This window comes from Trematosphaeria pertusa (genome assembly GCF_010094035.1).
Source record: "Trematosphaeria pertusa strain CBS 122368 unplaced genomic scaffold BU26scaffold_3, whole genome shotgun sequence".
Classification (NCBI taxonomy): domain Eukaryota; kingdom Fungi; phylum Ascomycota; class Dothideomycetes; order Pleosporales; family Trematosphaeriaceae; genus Trematosphaeria; species Trematosphaeria pertusa.
In genome coordinates, this window is record NW_022987214.1 from 786785 (window position 1) to 803535 (window position 16751).

The following is a 16751-nucleotide window of genomic DNA, read 5'->3' on the forward strand; positions in this document are numbered from 1 at the left end:
ACAGAGGAGGGCAGCTACGACTCATGACAAGGCTACAATGCCTCCCACCTCGCATACCAAGACAGCCTCAACCAGCTCGGTACCCAATCAGCGTCCAGCATAGCCGCTGTCTCGGCGGAAGCGAGTCCAGCCTGGTCGAGCATATCGACCGCAGTAGCTGGCTTCTTCATTATGCTTCCAATGGGTCTCATATGGCCAATAGTGTAGCAAAGAAACATGAGAAAGGGTGTATGATTATCTAACCGGTTCTGTAGTTTAGAGTTCTCTCAGGTGGTGATCTGCACTAACTTGATGCGGAATGGCGGGGATCGAACGATTATGACGTCGACTAGGGCTGAGCCTCCCTCTGCTGGACCCTGATGTCAACTACCACTCACACGCACCATCCTTCTGCCTCCGCCTCTAAAATGATCGTCGTTCCCTGCATTGGCATTGCTGCCTGCGCTGCCTCAATTGTTCATGTCTGTAATGCCTCGCTCCCCTCCGTGATATTGGAGCCCGATCATGGCTAGCACTACCGCGACGACCGCAGCGCCCGATCCACCATCCTCGACGAGCACTACTCAGCCCCCGGACGCAACCGAGCCCCGGACAGTGACTGAAGACGTATCAAGCTCCCCGCCCACCTCCATACGGCCCAGTCTCTCGTGGAAGTCGTTCCGCTCGTCTATCACACTGTCAGAGAAAGCTTCATCCCATCTCGGCTGGGCAATAGCATTTCTCAGCGTATTATTCACCATCGTAGCGCTCTCACCCGCATTTAAGTCACAGGATACGTCGGAGAAATCGTTGAGATTGGCCGAATGGACGGCATTGAAGGACTATATTGAAGAGTGTAGGGAAGAGCTCGCGGCGGGAATACAGAGTCAGGCATGTCTGCGAGCTATGAAGGCGAAGCTACCACCGCCTCCATACGTGAAACCGGGGATACTTGATAGGATGAGGAGGGGCTTGTTGCAAGAACACTACGGGAAGCACAATGGAACAAGCAGAGGCATGCAGGTCAAACAAGAAGAACTGCATATTCCGAGGGTCGTTCAGGGGATTGTTTTCCTTGGAATCCTCTTGACAGCTTGCGTATTCCTCTTCCTCAGCTTCGAAAGCACCCGGTCCCGCATTCGGCGTCAATCGCACCCGCTAGATGCTTATGGACAAGTGGAGAAGCTAGTACACGAAGGCGAGATCGCAACAACTACCATTTGTCAGCCTCCTAGTCCCGCCGAAGGCTCTTTACGTCGTCGCGCCGTCCGCACACACCCAATATACCAACGTTCTAGTCTTGGGTCGGCTATACATCATGAAGACATGGCTGAGATCAGAATGCGCCTTCGGAACGGAGAAGACGTAAACCAACATTGGTCTTATCTTATATACAAATTGGCAATCACGCCTTCCACAGCGGTGACGGGGAAACAGCTCGAGATTGCGCAACTCTTTCTGGATTTCGGCGCCGACGTAAATGCACTCAAGGGCTGGAACGGGCAATCGGCCCTCATGATCGCGATCCACTTCGGCAACTTGGACGTCGCGAAACTGCTCATCGCCAATGGAGCGACGGTGTGGTATTCACCTCCACTGATTGCCTCGGAGAAACACCACTACACAAACTTCTCATCGATGCATGGTTTCAAAGGCACGACGCCGCTTGCATGAAGAAGCTCTTTCCGATCGCTCTATGTCTCATCCAACATGGCGCTCATATGCCGGTGACAATTAAGGAGAAGTATGTCATTGGAAACCCGCTTTGGGGTGTTGTGTATATGGCCATCTGAGAGATCGAATGGCCGGAGGATGTCGGCCCTGACAGGCGTATGCAGAGAGTCGGTAGATTTTTCGTCGCGGAGGAGGAGGCTGGAGCAATGACGGAGGATGACGCGGAGAATACACGGCATGGAGGCCGTGGAGAGATGATGGAGGTTAGCAGAGATGCTAGGGGCAGGATAACGGTTGAGTGGCCTTCAGCAGTTGCAGAGACTGCTCTTCTTTCGCAATGAGTTTACTTTTCTCTTCGTGTTTGAGATATGTATTAGTACTTTTGTAAATCTATGTATTCAATTTTCCGACCTGAACATGTACGAATCTGGAAGGCAGTCTTCTTGCCTATAAAATTGCCGTGATGCGCAATGCAAGGACTAGAAGCCGGATTGCCGATGGCACAGTAGGTCTCATGACCACTTTCCACAAGCCAACCCGAGCAATACGAATGCTGCGGGGGTAAGCTCTTACAAGGCTGAACCGAGTCCTGGTGAACGCCTTACGGACCTCAACTCGCATCAAGGTGTTCTTGGTGGGGTATCAGGACAACCACTTTTCATTCTTTATCTCTCTTTACAGACCCACACCTCTCCTAGCTTCTTACAACTTACCGGATACCAGAGGAATAGCGAAGTCATTGCAACGATTGCGCAACGGCAATTCGTGTATATCAAATCAGAGCAGAATGCCAATTTCGACCAGAACATCTACCACGCTTCTTGATCCGGCAGCACAGCCCGATAACTCCGGTAATGCTCAACAAGATGTACTCCCAGGCTATGAGAACACGCCCGACTACTCTGCAGAGACCTACCACCAACCCCTCGTGACATACCACCTCCGCGCAACCAAGACCAACACATCACACCTCGTGCCCTTCGAACCCACAGCCAGCAAGTCCCATCCATCGTATGAGATCCGCTACCGTTCCAGCACCGCCTTGCCTATCTTCAACCGCAAAGGCGACATCTCCGTCTCGCGGACATGGCTTTCTAGCGAAGCCTCATCCACCACGGTGATAGCCCGCGCAGACTTCCACGACAAAGGGCCGCTGCCGTACTGTCCGCGAGCCCGCTTCACGCTCGACAGCCCCGTCGAAGGCAATCCCGCCACTACCATCGAGATGTCCTCCCCGAACTGGAAAAATTGGAAGTTTTCTTATGAAGCTGCGTCCTATGTATGGACGCTCCGCGACATCCCCGCGTGCATCGAGCTCTCGTCCGCGGATTCCTACTCGGACACGGCACCGCCGGTCATCGCGCGCTTTACGTACGGCAAGGTGGGGACGAAGGTGCTGGCGGGTGGGGAGGTTGGGCAGCTGGAGGTCTGGAGGGATGCGTTGACGGAGAGTACTGTGGGGAGGGAGGTTGTGGTGTTGGGGTGTTTGGTTGTAGTGAAGTACTTTGTGGGGCTGGGGAGGCGGTATAGGAATGATGGGAGTGGGGGGAGTGGTGCAGGGGCGTTGATTAATCCGAAGGGGGATGAGCGCGCGAGGAAGAGGGGGATGGGGATGTTCTGAGTGGATGAAGATGAGAGGAGCGAGTCTTGGTAATTGATGAGTGTACTGTGTATTGCCATGGATAATGACCCGATAGAGCTAGAGATATCTTCGGTTTGGCAGGTGTCGGCCACTCTGCGCGGTGACTTAGCATCTAAATCAGGGGTACCACATACATCGTCAAAGGAGCATGCGATGTGGTGAAAATGGACGAAATGCGAGTGACTTGACGACGCGGGCTATTTAAAGCTCCGAGGCAGTGACGCCTAGACGACAAGGATGGCGGTTGCGGAAATCTAGACGGGCATTCACCCCGTGCTTGGCCCCCACCAAATGCTGGTTGACCCGTACACCTCGACACGCGACGTCTGATCCTCCATTATCTTGGGATATCTTCTTTCGTCCTCAAAAACATCTCGGCTCGCAGCGCACGCCGACTCTTCCGAATCGCATCCTCTCCGTTCCGCTAGCGGTGCGGCGCGTCGTCTGTTTCGAGATCGCCAAGCCGCCCGGGGCCGTTGCCTTCAGCTACGAGGCTGTGGACGGCGAAGCAGCCAGCTGTCAAGAATCCATCGCCCTCCTTCTTCCCTCCCTCCGTCGCCGTCGCCCTCTCTATGCATCATGAAATACCTTAAGGGCATACTGCTGCCCGCCCTCCTGGCGCTCGCGCCCTTTGCCACGGCGAGAGACGAACCCACCGTCGATGTCCAAAAGTTCGACGGCGAGCTCGTCAACATCTTCTATTTCGACGATTCCGAAACCGCCCTCCTCGCCGAAGTACCCACCAGCAAGGTTTACCGCTCCACAGATGCCGGGAAGTCGTGGGACGCCGTGAAAGATCTACGGACTGTTGGCATCATCAAGAACCCGTTTGACAACCAGGTCGCCGTGGTTCTAGGCGAGACGAAACACTGGATCACATACAATCAGGGCGAGGACTGGACGGAGTTCCACACCCAGTTCGGGCCCTCGCTATTCGGGCAGCCGTTGAGCTTTAATGCAAAGGACAGCAAGAAGGTGCTCTATCATGAAATCGAAGACTGCTTTACTGCGCCATGTCTCGGGAGGGTCAGTTTGGACATTCGCGAGTATTGGGACCGTATAGCTGACAGTGCTAACAGACGTACTACACCGAAGACGGCTTCAAGTCGAAACCGAAGGTCTTGCGCGAGGACCGGAAAATGTGCATGTGGGCGAAGAGCTCCGAGCGCTTCCTCATGGACGAGAGCAAGCACGACGATCGCATACTGTGTATAACGCAAGGCAAATACTCGGATCGCTCCAAGGACTTCAGGCTGCTCATAACTGACAAGTGAGTGCTTTGGCTCTTGGATGCGCTCGCTCGCTAACAGGGGCAGCTACTACAAGGATGAACATGAACCTGTCATGTCCTCCGGTCGCACGGTCCAAGGCATGGCGAACATGGCGGCCGTGAAAGGCTATTTTGTCGTCGCTGCGAAATCTGACCGCTCGAACGAGCTATCGCTCTACGTAACCGACGATACCGAGACCTGGCATCATGCTGAATTTGGCGAGGGCAAGATAGAAGAGGATGCTTATACCATACTCGAGTCCACCAACTACAGCATCCAGGTTGATGTCATGACGTCCAAGTTTGCTCTGATGGGTTCGCTCTATACGAGCAATTCTAACGGGACCTACTTCACCAAGAACGTGGATCACACCAACCGCAATGATCAGGGGTTCGTGGATTTCGAGAAGATATCAAATATTCGAGGCATTGTCATGGTCAATGTGGTCGACAATTACAAGGAGGCCGAGAGTCCATATGCCAAGAAGAAGCTCAAGTCGCGAATCAGCTTCGATGATGGACGGTCATTCGAGCCGCTCAAGGCCAAAGGCGAAGACAAGGAGCTGCACTTACATTCGGTCACCAACCTTCACAACAGCGGACGCGTCTTCTCTAGCCCTGCGCCCGGTATCGTTATGGGAGTGGGGAATACTGGCGAGTTTCTGGGGAAATACTCCGATGGTGACCTATGGGTCTCCGATGACGCCGGGCTTACTTGGGAGCTTGCGCTACAAGAGGCGCACAAGTACGAGTTCGGCGACCAAGGAGCGGTTCTTGTGGCCGTATACGATGAGGGTGACACCGAGACCATCAAGTATTCACTCAAACATGGTCGAAAGGACACCTGGAAGGAGATAAAGCTTGACTACAAGATCCGTGCCCGCGAATTGACGACTGTCCCAGACTCCACCAGCCTCAAATTTATCCTCTATGGGTCCAGAAGCAAAGATGGTGGTGGCAGGGAGCACGTCATTCTTCACCTGGACTTCTCTGGGTTGCACGAGCGCAAATGCGAAGAGAAGGATTTCGTCAAATGGCCTGTGCGAGCAGATGAGAGCGGACCCATGTGTGTTATGGGTCACAAGCAATTCTTCCGCCGCCGCAAGTGGGATGCTGATTGCTTCGTGGAGGAGGACTTCAAGGATCCTATGCCAGAATTCGAACCTTGCGAATGCGATGAGGTCAGAGACTACGAATGCGACTACAACTTCACACCAGACTGGGAGGATAACGTCAAAAACTGTGTACCCTCGGGCGCCATAGAACTCCCTGAAGACGCCTGCAAGGGTGACGCCAAGACGTACATGGGCAGTTCTGGCTGGAGGAAGATCCCGGGCAACAAATGTAAAGGCGAGACCAAAAAGGACAAGAAGGTCGAACGCAAGTGCGACGAAGCATCGACACCACCATCATCTAACCAGATCACCAAGGAAATAACGAACTTCAAAGGCACCAAATTCCGGGAATATTACTATCTCGAGCGTCCGACGCAGGATGACGAACGTTCGAGGGACAAGGACGAGACTGTTGTTATGCTAACCAGTGAGCGTGAAGCATACATTACGCATGATCATGGCAAGCACTGGAAGAAAGCGGTCGACGACGAGATTGTGGCCATCTACCCACATCAGTACAACAACGACTATGTCTACTTCCTTACCGCGTCGAAAAAGGTCTATTACTCCATGGATCGAGGGTTGAGGGACAGCACCCACTCATTCGATGCACCGCAGCCGCCGAACGCACAGTTGCTGCAATATTTGCAATTCCATCCTGACCACTCCGACTGGATTATCTGGATTGGCGGCGAGCACTGTGAGAGAGTCAGCGATCGCGAATGCCACACTATCGCCTCCATCTCTCAAAAGAACGGCGTAGAAGGGAGCTGGGAGTCTCTGTTGCCGTACGTAAAGAAATGCGCATTCGTGTGGCGCGAGGCAGGCCGACACGTCGATGAAAAGGAGGTCTTCTGCGAGCAGTACACGAACGAGGAAATGGGCGCTCCAGTCGAACTAATCTCCAGCGAAGACTGGTTCAAGACCAAAGACGTCAAGTTCAAGTCGGTCGTTGAGTTTGCTACCATGTCCGAATTCATCATCGTAGCAACCAAGGGCGACGATGGAAACTCTCTCAAACTGCATGCCAGTCTTGATGCCAAAACTTTCGCCGAGGCCAAATTCCCACCGAAATTCCCGGTCGACCACCAAACGGCTTACACCGTGCTGGACAGCTCCACGCACTCGGTCTTCCTTCATGTAACGGTCAACGCCCGGGAGGGTCAGGAGTACGGCTCCATCATCAAGAGTAACAGCAATGGTACCTCTTACGTGATGAGCCTCAACGCGGTCAACCGGAACACGGACGGCTACGTCGACTTTGAAAAGATGCAGGGCATTGAGGGTGTTGCGCTTGCTAACGTAGTGGCGAACGTGGAAGAGGTCGATAAAGGCGCTAAAAAGCAGAAGCAAACCCGGATCACGCACAACGACGGCGCGGACTGGGGCCCTCTCCAAGCTCCCGCGAAAGACTCGGAGGGTAATCGTTATTCCTGCGACGTGTCGAACAAGAACGAGTGCTCGCTGCATCTCCATGGTTATACCGAGCGTGCGGATCCACGTGAGACGTTCTCTTCTCCTACCGCCGTGGGCATCATGATGGGTGTCGGAAATGTTGGCAAACAGCTCACCACCATTGGCGAAGCGAGCACTTTCATCACCACTGACGCAGGCCTCAGCTGGACGGAGATCAAGAAGGGCACCTACGCATGGGAATTCGGTGACCAAGGCTCCGTCATCGTAATTGTCCGACGTGGCGAAGATACCGATCATCTGTACTATTCTCTGGATACCGGTGAGACGTGGAAGCTCTACAAGTTCTCTCCCCACGCTATCAGGGTTGACGCCATCACAACCGTCCCTAGCGACACTTCACTAAACTTCCTCCTCTGGGGCAAGGATGGCAGGGAGCTGGTGGCCATCAACGTTGACTTTTCGGGCCTGGACGAATTCTCAAAGAAGTGCGAATTGGATGAGAACAACCCGACCGCAGGCGACTATGACGTATGGCGTCCACAACACCCAATGCAGAACGACCAGCCTGAGTGTCTTTTCGGTCATGTCGCTGAGTACCACCGCAAGAAGCGCGGTGTCAAATGCTACAACGGCCAGCGAATCGATCATCTGCACAACATCGCCCGAAATTGCACCTGCACCAGGCGGGATTTTGAATGGTAAGTCTCTATATCTGTATCATAGCGTTGTGCCATGTGCTGACTAGTTGCAGTGACTATAACTTCGAGCGACTACCCGGCGGCGAATGCAAGAAGATCCCGGGTCTTGGCCTACCTGAGCCAGACGCGGTCTGCAAGCAAGGCGCGTCAGAGTATTGGGACATCACAGGTTACCGCAAGATTCCCATCTCGACGTGCCATGGGGGGCAGGAGATGGATCATACGAGCGCGGTGCACGCATGCCCGGGACACGAAAAGGAGTTTGAGCGCAAGCACGGCATCTCTGGCTTTGGCATCTTCCTGGCGGTTGTCATACCGTTCATCGCAGCTGGCGGCATCGGGTACTACGTCTGGCGCAACTGGGACGGCAAATTTGGTCGCATCAGATTGGGCGATAGCGCTACCCGGTTTGACAGCGGGAGTCCCTGGATCAGTTGGCCGGTTGCGGCGATCTCGGCTGTGGTGGCTGTGGTGGCGGCAGTTCCCATGCTAATAGGCAGTCTGTGGAGAACGGTGTCGAACAGGTTTGGTGGGTATGGCGGACGCACGTACACGAGCCGCAGTTCCTTCGCTAGGGGCAGAGGAGACTATGCGGTTGTGGATCCGGATGAAGGGGAGCTGTTGGGTGAGGACAGTGACGAGGAAGTGTAAGCTATGTACGATGCTCCCGTTTTGGGGTACGGAGGAGGGACAATTTTTAGATAGAGGCATGGTGCATTGGGGAGTTCTTTCTCTCGCTTGTTCTTTGGGAGGATGCATAGCGTCACGCAAGCAGAGGAGATCGGATCTTGGATGTCCGGTTCCCTTTGCACTTGGATTTGTAGATTGCAACTGGTCCTTGTACATTCATTGTATCAAATTTATCTTGTGTCGATCACATGGGATTTTCTTTGTTTCTGTGATGTTTTTTTGCGTGAGGCGAGGGGTTTCATTGGTGCAGAGGCCGTAATTGTGATGTTGCGCGAGGAAAGGGGGGTTTTAGCCTATTATTGGCCAGCGAGTGCGTTAATGAGAGGGTTGTTCGCGGGCAGCGCGAAACGGCAGGCAAATAGATTGCGACAAACCTTCATCTGTTTCTTTATGCGGCGCCGTATGGTTGCATCTGTTGGTGACGGGGTCTGATATCAGTGGCTGGCTGCGCCCGCGTTTCTCATGCCTGTGGGTCTCTCTCCCTTTGTCGGACTTGCCTTGCTGTGGGGGAGGTTTCGAGAAACGACGTCGGCAGGTGCGATGGATGGCTGACGGTGACAGCGAAGCATGGGGGATCGACTCTATTTTCTACACACGGTTCGATGTTGATGACGAAGATGCTAAATTGCGATCCTCCATCATGCCGCCGCAGACTTCCCAGATTGTCCGTACGATGACTGCATTGTCCGCGGCCTCGCCCAAAGCGTTCGTCCAAGTGCACCAGCCACAGCCAAAGTCCGGTGTACGCCGCAAGAAATTAATCTCTGCAAGTCCTTAATCATGAGTCCGAAACGGCGGCCTAAGATTAGCCTCACGTGAGGGAGCTGGTCGAGATCGTTTGGTTTCGCAGAACGATGGGGAGGTTTGACGGCGAGGCCAAAACAAGTGCAGCGGCAGCGAATCAGAGCGCGCGCGTAGGGAGGACAGGGCGCGCCGAGCGGGGCACAGGCGTGCGTCGTTGGCCGGCGTGGGTTTGGTTTCGCGCGCATGAATTTTGCTGGCGCAGCGAAGCCCCTGGAGGGTGCGTGTGCGTTCGCTGCTGGCTCCATTTGAGTGCGTCTTTCATGCACGCGGAGGTGCGGCGAGCAGAGGGCAGCGATGCCGGATGCGGACTGGCCCTGGTGCAGGCCGCTGTTTCAGCCGGGCGCGCTAGCCTATCAGAGCGGCGGTGCCGGAGCAGCGGGCCCTGACATGCGGCTCTCCTTGCCCTACGCGGAGCCTGTCGTCACCGCCGCGACTTTCCACTCTGACGGCAGGCCATCTGCAGCACGAAAAAAACCTTCCAACTTAGAGGCCTCAACAGCGCCATGCTGCCGGCCGCAACTGTCCCACGCGCCCGGAGCAGCTGCAATCGGTGCCTCCGGCGGCGAGCACAATCTGCGCGGCTTCCAATGGCGCGTCGCCGCCGTGCCGCGTCCACCTCTGCGGCAGGCCATCTCTCGGCGCGCGGACTCAGCTCGAGAATTGGGCATGGTGCGCAGCGGGAGGCTGCCGGCCGCCAAGCCGTTTCAAATGCAGACGACTCTTCGCTGAGCTTGGTGGTTGTGCACTCGCCGCCGTTCTTACGAGTACATGAGCCACTCCTTCCCCGTGCGCGCCTTCGCTTTGCTCACGCACACGCACACATCCCTGTGCCTCTGGATACCCTCCTTCCTTCCTTCCCTCTTTCTGTAACCAGCCTCCGTCCTTCCTTTCCTCGGACTCATCCATCCATTCATTTAGAGTCCTCGCCCGACTACACATTCGTTCATCAACTCGAGTCCTTTCTCCTCCCCTCGAAGCCTTCGATTCTATTCTGCCGGCCGCATCTTTACTACTACCTCTTCTCTCCGCTCCTTGTTTGCCGTGCTGGCACGTCTTGGCCTAACGCGCAATTGCCTCAGCTTTCGCCTCGCCTGAAGTGCTTGCGCGTTGATGTGAGTCTTGGTGTTCCATATCGATCCCTCCGGCATTGTGTGCCCACTCTACGGCAGTGGGCTGCGTCGTCAACCCTACACAACGCCTTTGTTGCACGTCTCCTGTCGTTTTGTTTTCACTACCTCGTTCTCTTCACGTTCCCTGTCGCCGTTTCCTTATAAGGCAGTCGCCTGTCCCTTCCGTTTGCTCATACCATCGCTTCATCGTCACCCCCGGGCCCAGGCAGACATTGACTGTTCGCAGCGCTAGTCGACTTCTCTTTTCTTCGTGACCTACAAGACGGCCACACGCACCTTTCTACTACCTTCTCGACGTCGCTCCTGCGGATCCGGAATCACCTTTCTGTTGTCTAATCCAACATGAGGACTACCTTCGCCTTCACTGCCTTCTTGGCTTCATGCTCCGCTGTTCTCGCTGTGGACGATGGCTTTATTGGCTTGAACAAGAATGCCACCTGCAAACAGGACCCCGCCAACGCCAAGGAGATGATTATCATGCTCGACTCGGAAAAGTACGAGAACGCTGAGGCTCTCCTTCAGAAAGTGGGCATGCAGCTGGACGATGATAAATCCTTCAAAGAGTTGAAAAACGAAGCCTACACCGCCATCATCCTCCAGACTTCGCAGAGCTGCGTAGAGGCATTGAATGGCTTAGCCGAGGTGGCTTATGTCGAAGAGAAGACGACCGTCCAGTCCTTCGTCACCCAAAAGACGGGCGCGCCGTGGGGTCTGCAGCGCATCTCGAACGATGCCGGCGCATCTGGTGATGCCCAGGGCCAGGATTTCACCTACTCCTACGAGGACGAGTCTCTCGGTGCCGGTGTGGACATTTACGTGGTCGACACTGGCGTGCGTACGTCGCATGCCGTGTTTACAGGACGCGCCACGGAAGGCTTTTCGTTCACGACAACTGCTGCCGACGGTGATGGCCATGGAACTCACGTTGCCGGTACTGCCGCAGGTGCAAAGTTCGGCGTTGCTCAAGGCGCCAACGTCATTGCTGTTAAGGTCCTCGGCGACGACGGTTCAGGTTCTTCCTCGGATACCATCTCCGGAATGGACTGGGTCATCAATAACCACAACAAGCGCAAGTCCCAGTCGGGCTTTGTCGGTTCTATCATGAGCATGTCTTGGGGTCTCCAAGGAACCGCCCAGTCCGTTGACGATGCCATCCAAGGTGCTGTCGACGTCGGCATTCACGTTTCGGTCGCGGCCGGTAACGATGGTGCCGATGCTTGCTCGACCACCCCAGCACATCTCGGTGGTTCCAATTCCGCTGTCGTCACTGTCGGCTCCGTCAACATCCAGAACGAAGTCTCTTCCTTCTCGAACATTGGCGAGTGCGTCGACATCTACGCGCCCGGCGAGGAGATCCTCAGCTCCTGGAACACGGGCGACAACGTCATTAACTACCTCTCCGGCACCTCGATGGCTACCCCACATAACTCCGGCGTCATGGCCTACCTCATGGCTCAGGACCCCACAAACCTCGGTCAGAACCCGGCTGCGCTGAAGAAGAAGCTGCTCGAGACTGCTCGCCAGAACGATGTCACCGGGAGCCTTGGAGGAAGTGCGAACTTGCTCCTCAGCAACGGTGTCGATGGCAACGTCGCTGTGACCAAGCGCCTGGTGAAGAACTACGTTGTCCCCGAAAAGGGGGAGAAGCGCACCGTGACCGGCAGCCCTGCTTCCTGGGCGAAGAACCTCGTCAACAACCTCGGTCAACGGTGGGAGCTCCACGCCGAGGATGCGGCGCTCCGATTCTAAGAAGACCGCATAGTAGCGCAGGATCGATTGATACCCCTCATCAGCTGGATTATTGGAAAATATTCGTTTTATGTTTTCATATTCCCTGCTCAATGCGGGAATCTAGTACGCCTAATATCGCAAGTCCAGCATCTTCAGCATGGCGTGGCATCTTTTCATGGCAATAGTACTTTTCTACTCCTCTGTCGATGTGCGCCCCATATGTGGAGGAAGTGAGGGAGGAACCTAATTTTCGCTGTCAATACTTTTACGGATTGCATTGACATGCATTGGTAGGAGGAGGCATTTTGAGCTGCATAGGAGTACGTGCGTGTCGCATACTGTGCAGACCGCATAAACCAGGCCCTTGTCGTTATTGACAGGCTGTAATACAAATCAACAAATCACAAACACTGAAGATCTCAATTTGAAATCAGAGCCCAATGAACACCAGATAGCCGAATGCCTTTTGCTCCTACCGTTACCCGATGATCTTAGGCGGTGTCGTATAGCGATCGGCTCAGCTTTCTTCCCCCGTACCGTAGTACCTGCATCGCTCTATTCTCTAGAGACATGCACCAGCCCTCAACAGACGTCAATCTGTCGCCCCGCCCACAACATGGCGCATCGCGTGAGAGGCCCCACTGCAGTCTGGTTCTCGAACACTTACTGCGCGGCTGCGACGCGTGTTCTCGCGTTGCAGGATTTTGCAAGCGTGAATGGAGTTCGGCCGGAGCGCCGGGGCTTAACTAATCTCCGATCCATGGATGCTGGAGGATGATCATACGGAGTGGTTTTTATGGTCGGACCGGACTGAGGAAGGAGGGCTTGGTGATTGAGCTACAGTATGATGGGATGATATCTAATCCGAGGATGTGTGTGCATCACGTGGGGAGAGTTGCGGTCTTAGACGGCTTAGCGCGAAGATCCCGATGGTTCGTCTCAGCTCAACCGCAGCCATCAAAGACCCGTCGACATCAGTTTGTGCAAGTCTTACTACTCCTTACCTGGAGGTACCATCGTCATCGAGCCTGAGCCCCACATAATTCATCATAGGAGAATCCGGAGTCCAATGAACAAAAAAGTGCCCTGCGCAGCCAGTCGATCCTCAAAACACCGTCTGTCCTTCGGCGCAGAACGGCCTCGCCATCTCGAAGAACTAACGGGTGCTTAACCGTTAAAGCGCCGCCTTGTTCTTCCTTCTCTATACTTGTATCTATGTATCCGGAACCTTATCAATTGCGCATAAAACGCTATCATTTCTATTTTCTGCAAGTAGCGGCGCAGCCCCAGATGGAAGCGCCTCGCTCCAGGAACTAACTCTTTAGATCTTGTTCGTGGAAAGCGATGACAATGTTGCTAAGCCTTCGTACGCCGCCTTCAGACAAGATCAGAGGTAAATCAAGTTATGCCATGTTCATGCCTGGGCATATTCATTCGTCACGATCGCTCGCGATGCGGCACGGACATCGTCGACTTTTTGGTCGTCCATGAGAGGAAGAGAGTTTTTTGACGACGGGCCAAAGCGGATCCCATGCCCAACGGGCTTTAGGCTTTTAGTAGGTTCCTTTTTCCTCGGAGGGAGCTTGGGGAAGTGCAAGATGAAGAGTTGGAGACTGAGGGAGATTTTATATACCTCGATTCCAGCCGCATCTCCGCCCCACTTGAGCCCCTTTACTTCGTCGCATCGAAGCGTAAGCCCGCGATCTTTCGAGATCGCATGTAAAATCCCAAGGGTGGGGGTCTTCGCCTTTCCACTTTGCACTCTGCCGTTCGAGGCTAAAACTGCGTAGCCAGTGAGCTATGGGGCTCCCAGTAGCGGAGCCACTGCACGATCAAAATAGACGTCAGGATTCTTCCATGGAGAGAGAGGTTTAGTCTGCTCCGTCCCCAGGAACATAATGATTCCCAAGCTAGATTTGGACCCGCGCATAGCGCAAACACATCTTGCTTCCGGCCCCCGAAGGCCACACATTCCTGCAATGCTTGAAGAGCTTTAGAGTGAGGAATTGTCTTTGGGAGACTCAGTGGAGTGGGAAAGAGAAAGAATGCGGCTTGGGAGGTTTATATATGTGAGATTCAGCCTGCCTTTCTTCTAACGGTGGTGGCACTTTATGGCATCTCGCCCCACATGGCTTCTCGTACTAGCCAACTAGCTATAAAACTCTCTGCTCCGGCAAGCTTTCTCCTTCGCGTTGTACTCCTTGCCGCTCCTACTAAAACGTACAACGAGGTCATTCATGGAGACTTCGGTTGTTGCGCCGTTTCTGCGACTAAAAAGCACGCAAAACGGTGACATGTTGCGGGGCTCGGTTCTGGGGGCTGAGCCATTAAAACGCCGTGGGATACCTTAACATGGACTGTGGGTTTCGAGGCGAAGCGACGAAACGGTGCTTGGTGAGGAGAGGACGTCGGAGTGATGAATAGCATTACTTATCCTCGCCGATGGCGGCGTGTCCAAGGCGTCTAGATATCTGGCTTATCGATGCGGACACCTTGCCACTGGGCGTTTGCACCAGACTGCCAGAGCTATTGCGTCCAGCGCGGCCTTCTGCTTCCGAGGTGCCTACACTCCTCAAACCTACCAGGGGATTCGAGGGATTACTCCTCCTACCCCAAGGATAGGCTTCAGAGGCCGTCCCGAGTCCACGAGACCTGTCACTGGTCCCTTTTAGAGCTGGAGAAAGACATATCCTTTCTCCGAAAAACATTTTAGAGACAACGGCGCCCCCTACCTTTCGAGAAGTGTGCAGAAACGGAATCGCGAGCGATCGTAGGTTTTATAAAGCGAGGGGCAGAGAAGCCAAGCACTTCTTCACGCAATTCATGCCCGCTAGCAAAAGCGGTGCTAATTGCTATCATCAATTCTTCCCCCCGGCGCCGCCCTCACATCCACCAACCTCAGCACAACAAACCTGGACAACGGCCACCGTGACTGCCCTCAACGTACGAATCGTTAACACATCGACGGTCAGCATGTACACCTCCGCGAATCAAACCTGACCCCGCCCCGAAGTACGGCTCCGTCCCTACTGTTCCTCTTTACTAAGTCTCCAGCAGACGCTCCAGGGATCATGCATTGACTGTGAAAGCGTTCCATGTCTCGTACCTCAAAATCTTGTAACTTGAGACAGGTCAACACACATCGCTGGTATTGAAGCATCTTTTAGTCCTTCCTTTCGAAAGAGAGGTGCACTTGTGTGAAGAGTAGAGTTCCGACCCTACGAAGCATCCTTTTATACGCCTCCCTCGTCTCATCTGTTTCACCATATATACTCCGTCATAGCACTGTCTCATAACGCAAGCTTGAGCTCGTCCCTCTTCAGCCCTAAGCGGAGTATATATAACCCTTCCTGACGCCACCTCACTTCGCTACTCGCACTTCCTCTGCTCGTTGCAAGGCACTAAAAGTCCACCACCAAATTCCTTATGGGAAGTTCGGAGCGTCCGGCTTTTCTAAAAAGATGAAGATGCTTATGTCATGGTTTCTGTGCCCATAGGATCAAGGCCATCTCCAGTACGGTATACAGTGAAGCAAGGCATTCACTTCTTCCCTTTCCGAGGAACCCAAGGACACCGCGGCAGACATGATCGGCTTCTGATCACGATTTTAGGTCCACGCTCCAGTGGCATCCCTATTTTAGCCGGAAGCAGCAAGTCCGACATCGGCTCCGTGGTTTAGCTTTTAGTCCCAACGAGCCGTACTCCGCTGTGTAGGTAAAGAGAAGAAAAGAGAAGAGTCGTCCCCCGGCGAGATCGTCCTTTTATACCAACCGCCATCCCGTTTTACGCATTGCGAGCCGCGGTCATGAATTACCCCCCGCGTACAATCCCTATCGCAAACCTAGCCTGGAATAGTATATAACTCTCTCTCAAACTGCCCTTCGTTCCTCTCTTCACGCTTCCTAAAATACCATATGGTGGCACTAAAAATTACGAGAGTGAGATCGCATGGAGATACCGATGGATCTCCAGAGTCCGAAAGAAGTATGAGCAACAATATGACTCCTTGATGGTGTAAAGCTCTCTAGCAGCTGAGACGGTGGAAGATATTGTCTGTGGCTCCCAGTCGCGACTACTGACCTAGAGAAGCATGCACTGTCTCGGGGGAAATAGTGACGACCATCTCCATACAGTATTGCATGCCGCAACTACACTGGCATCAGCCTTGCTCTTCTTTCGCACTTACGCATGCGGAGCCAGGTCGTTGTGTAGTCTAGTCATTGCCAGTGGAGAGTCATTGCCAGTAGGGAGTCACCATACGCACCATGAAGTCCCTCCGCCCCAAGCAAAACCACCCTATAAATACCAGCCCCAGTAATCCGCAAAGCCCGCTCCCACAATCCTCCAACAACAAAATTCCATATACATACAACTCAGCAAGCACTGCATCCTCGCCTCGAAGCCGCCCAAACACCGTCTCCAAGAAAAAGCTACAGCACACAGCAAAATGGCCACCATCACTCCTATCGAGCTGCTCAACTACCTGGGTTATTGGTGGATCTGCTGTAGATGCGAGTTAACGTCCCCGCATTCCCCTGCCTGTTCTCCACCCTGATACTTTACTTTCTCTTCCTTGCACACACACACACACACACACATATA

At 54.0% G+C, this 16751-nt stretch overlaps 5 protein-coding genes across 5 annotated transcripts; all 5 read left to right on the top strand.

The window, feature by feature from the left end:
• Window positions 1-422: 422 nt before the first annotated feature.
• On the top strand, window positions 423-1953 carry BU26DRAFT_515390 (uncharacterized protein). The gene has a single exon (XM_033828052.1). It carries the CDS (start codon window positions 505-507, stop codon window positions 1651-1653), a length of 1149 nt encoding a protein of 382 aa, XP_033688015.1. The 5' UTR covers window positions 423-504; the 3' UTR covers window positions 1654-1953.
• A 346-nt stretch (window positions 1954-2299) lies between these two features.
• BU26DRAFT_515391 (uncharacterized protein) lies at window positions 2300-3454 on the top strand. Its single transcript, XM_033828053.1, has one exon. The coding sequence runs from the start codon at window positions 2441-2443 to the stop codon at window positions 3272-3274; it is 834 nt and encodes a 277-aa protein (XP_033688016.1). The 5' UTR covers window positions 2300-2440; the 3' UTR covers window positions 3275-3454.
• A 122-nt stretch (window positions 3455-3576) lies between these two features.
• BU26DRAFT_537974 (vacuolar protein sorting/targeting protein 10) lies at window positions 3577-8693 on the top strand. Its single transcript, XM_033831439.1, has 4 exons — window positions 3577-4321; window positions 4375-4565; window positions 4612-7794; window positions 7848-8693. Exons 1-4 carry the CDS (start codon window positions 3875-3877, stop codon window positions 8443-8445), a joined length of 4419 nt encoding a protein of 1472 aa, XP_033688017.1. The 5' UTR covers window positions 3577-3874; the 3' UTR covers window positions 8446-8693.
• Window positions 8694-9588: 895 nt separating this feature from the next.
• Window positions 9589-10661, top strand: BU26DRAFT_213110 (uncharacterized protein). The gene has a single exon (XM_033820673.1). The coding sequence runs from the start codon at window positions 9792-9794 to the stop codon at window positions 10560-10562; it is 771 nt and encodes a 256-aa protein (XP_033688018.1). The 5' UTR covers window positions 9589-9791; the 3' UTR covers window positions 10563-10661.
• Window positions 10662-10949: 288 nt separating this feature from the next.
• On the top strand, window positions 10950-12167 carry BU26DRAFT_420244 (subtilisin-like protein; the record flags this gene model as incomplete). The annotated part of the gene is made up of 1 exon (XM_033823351.1): window positions 10950-12167. One exon carries the CDS (start codon window positions 10950-10952, stop codon window positions 12165-12167), a length of 1218 nt encoding a protein of 405 aa, XP_033688019.1.
• Window positions 12168-16751: the final 4584 nt, after the last annotated feature.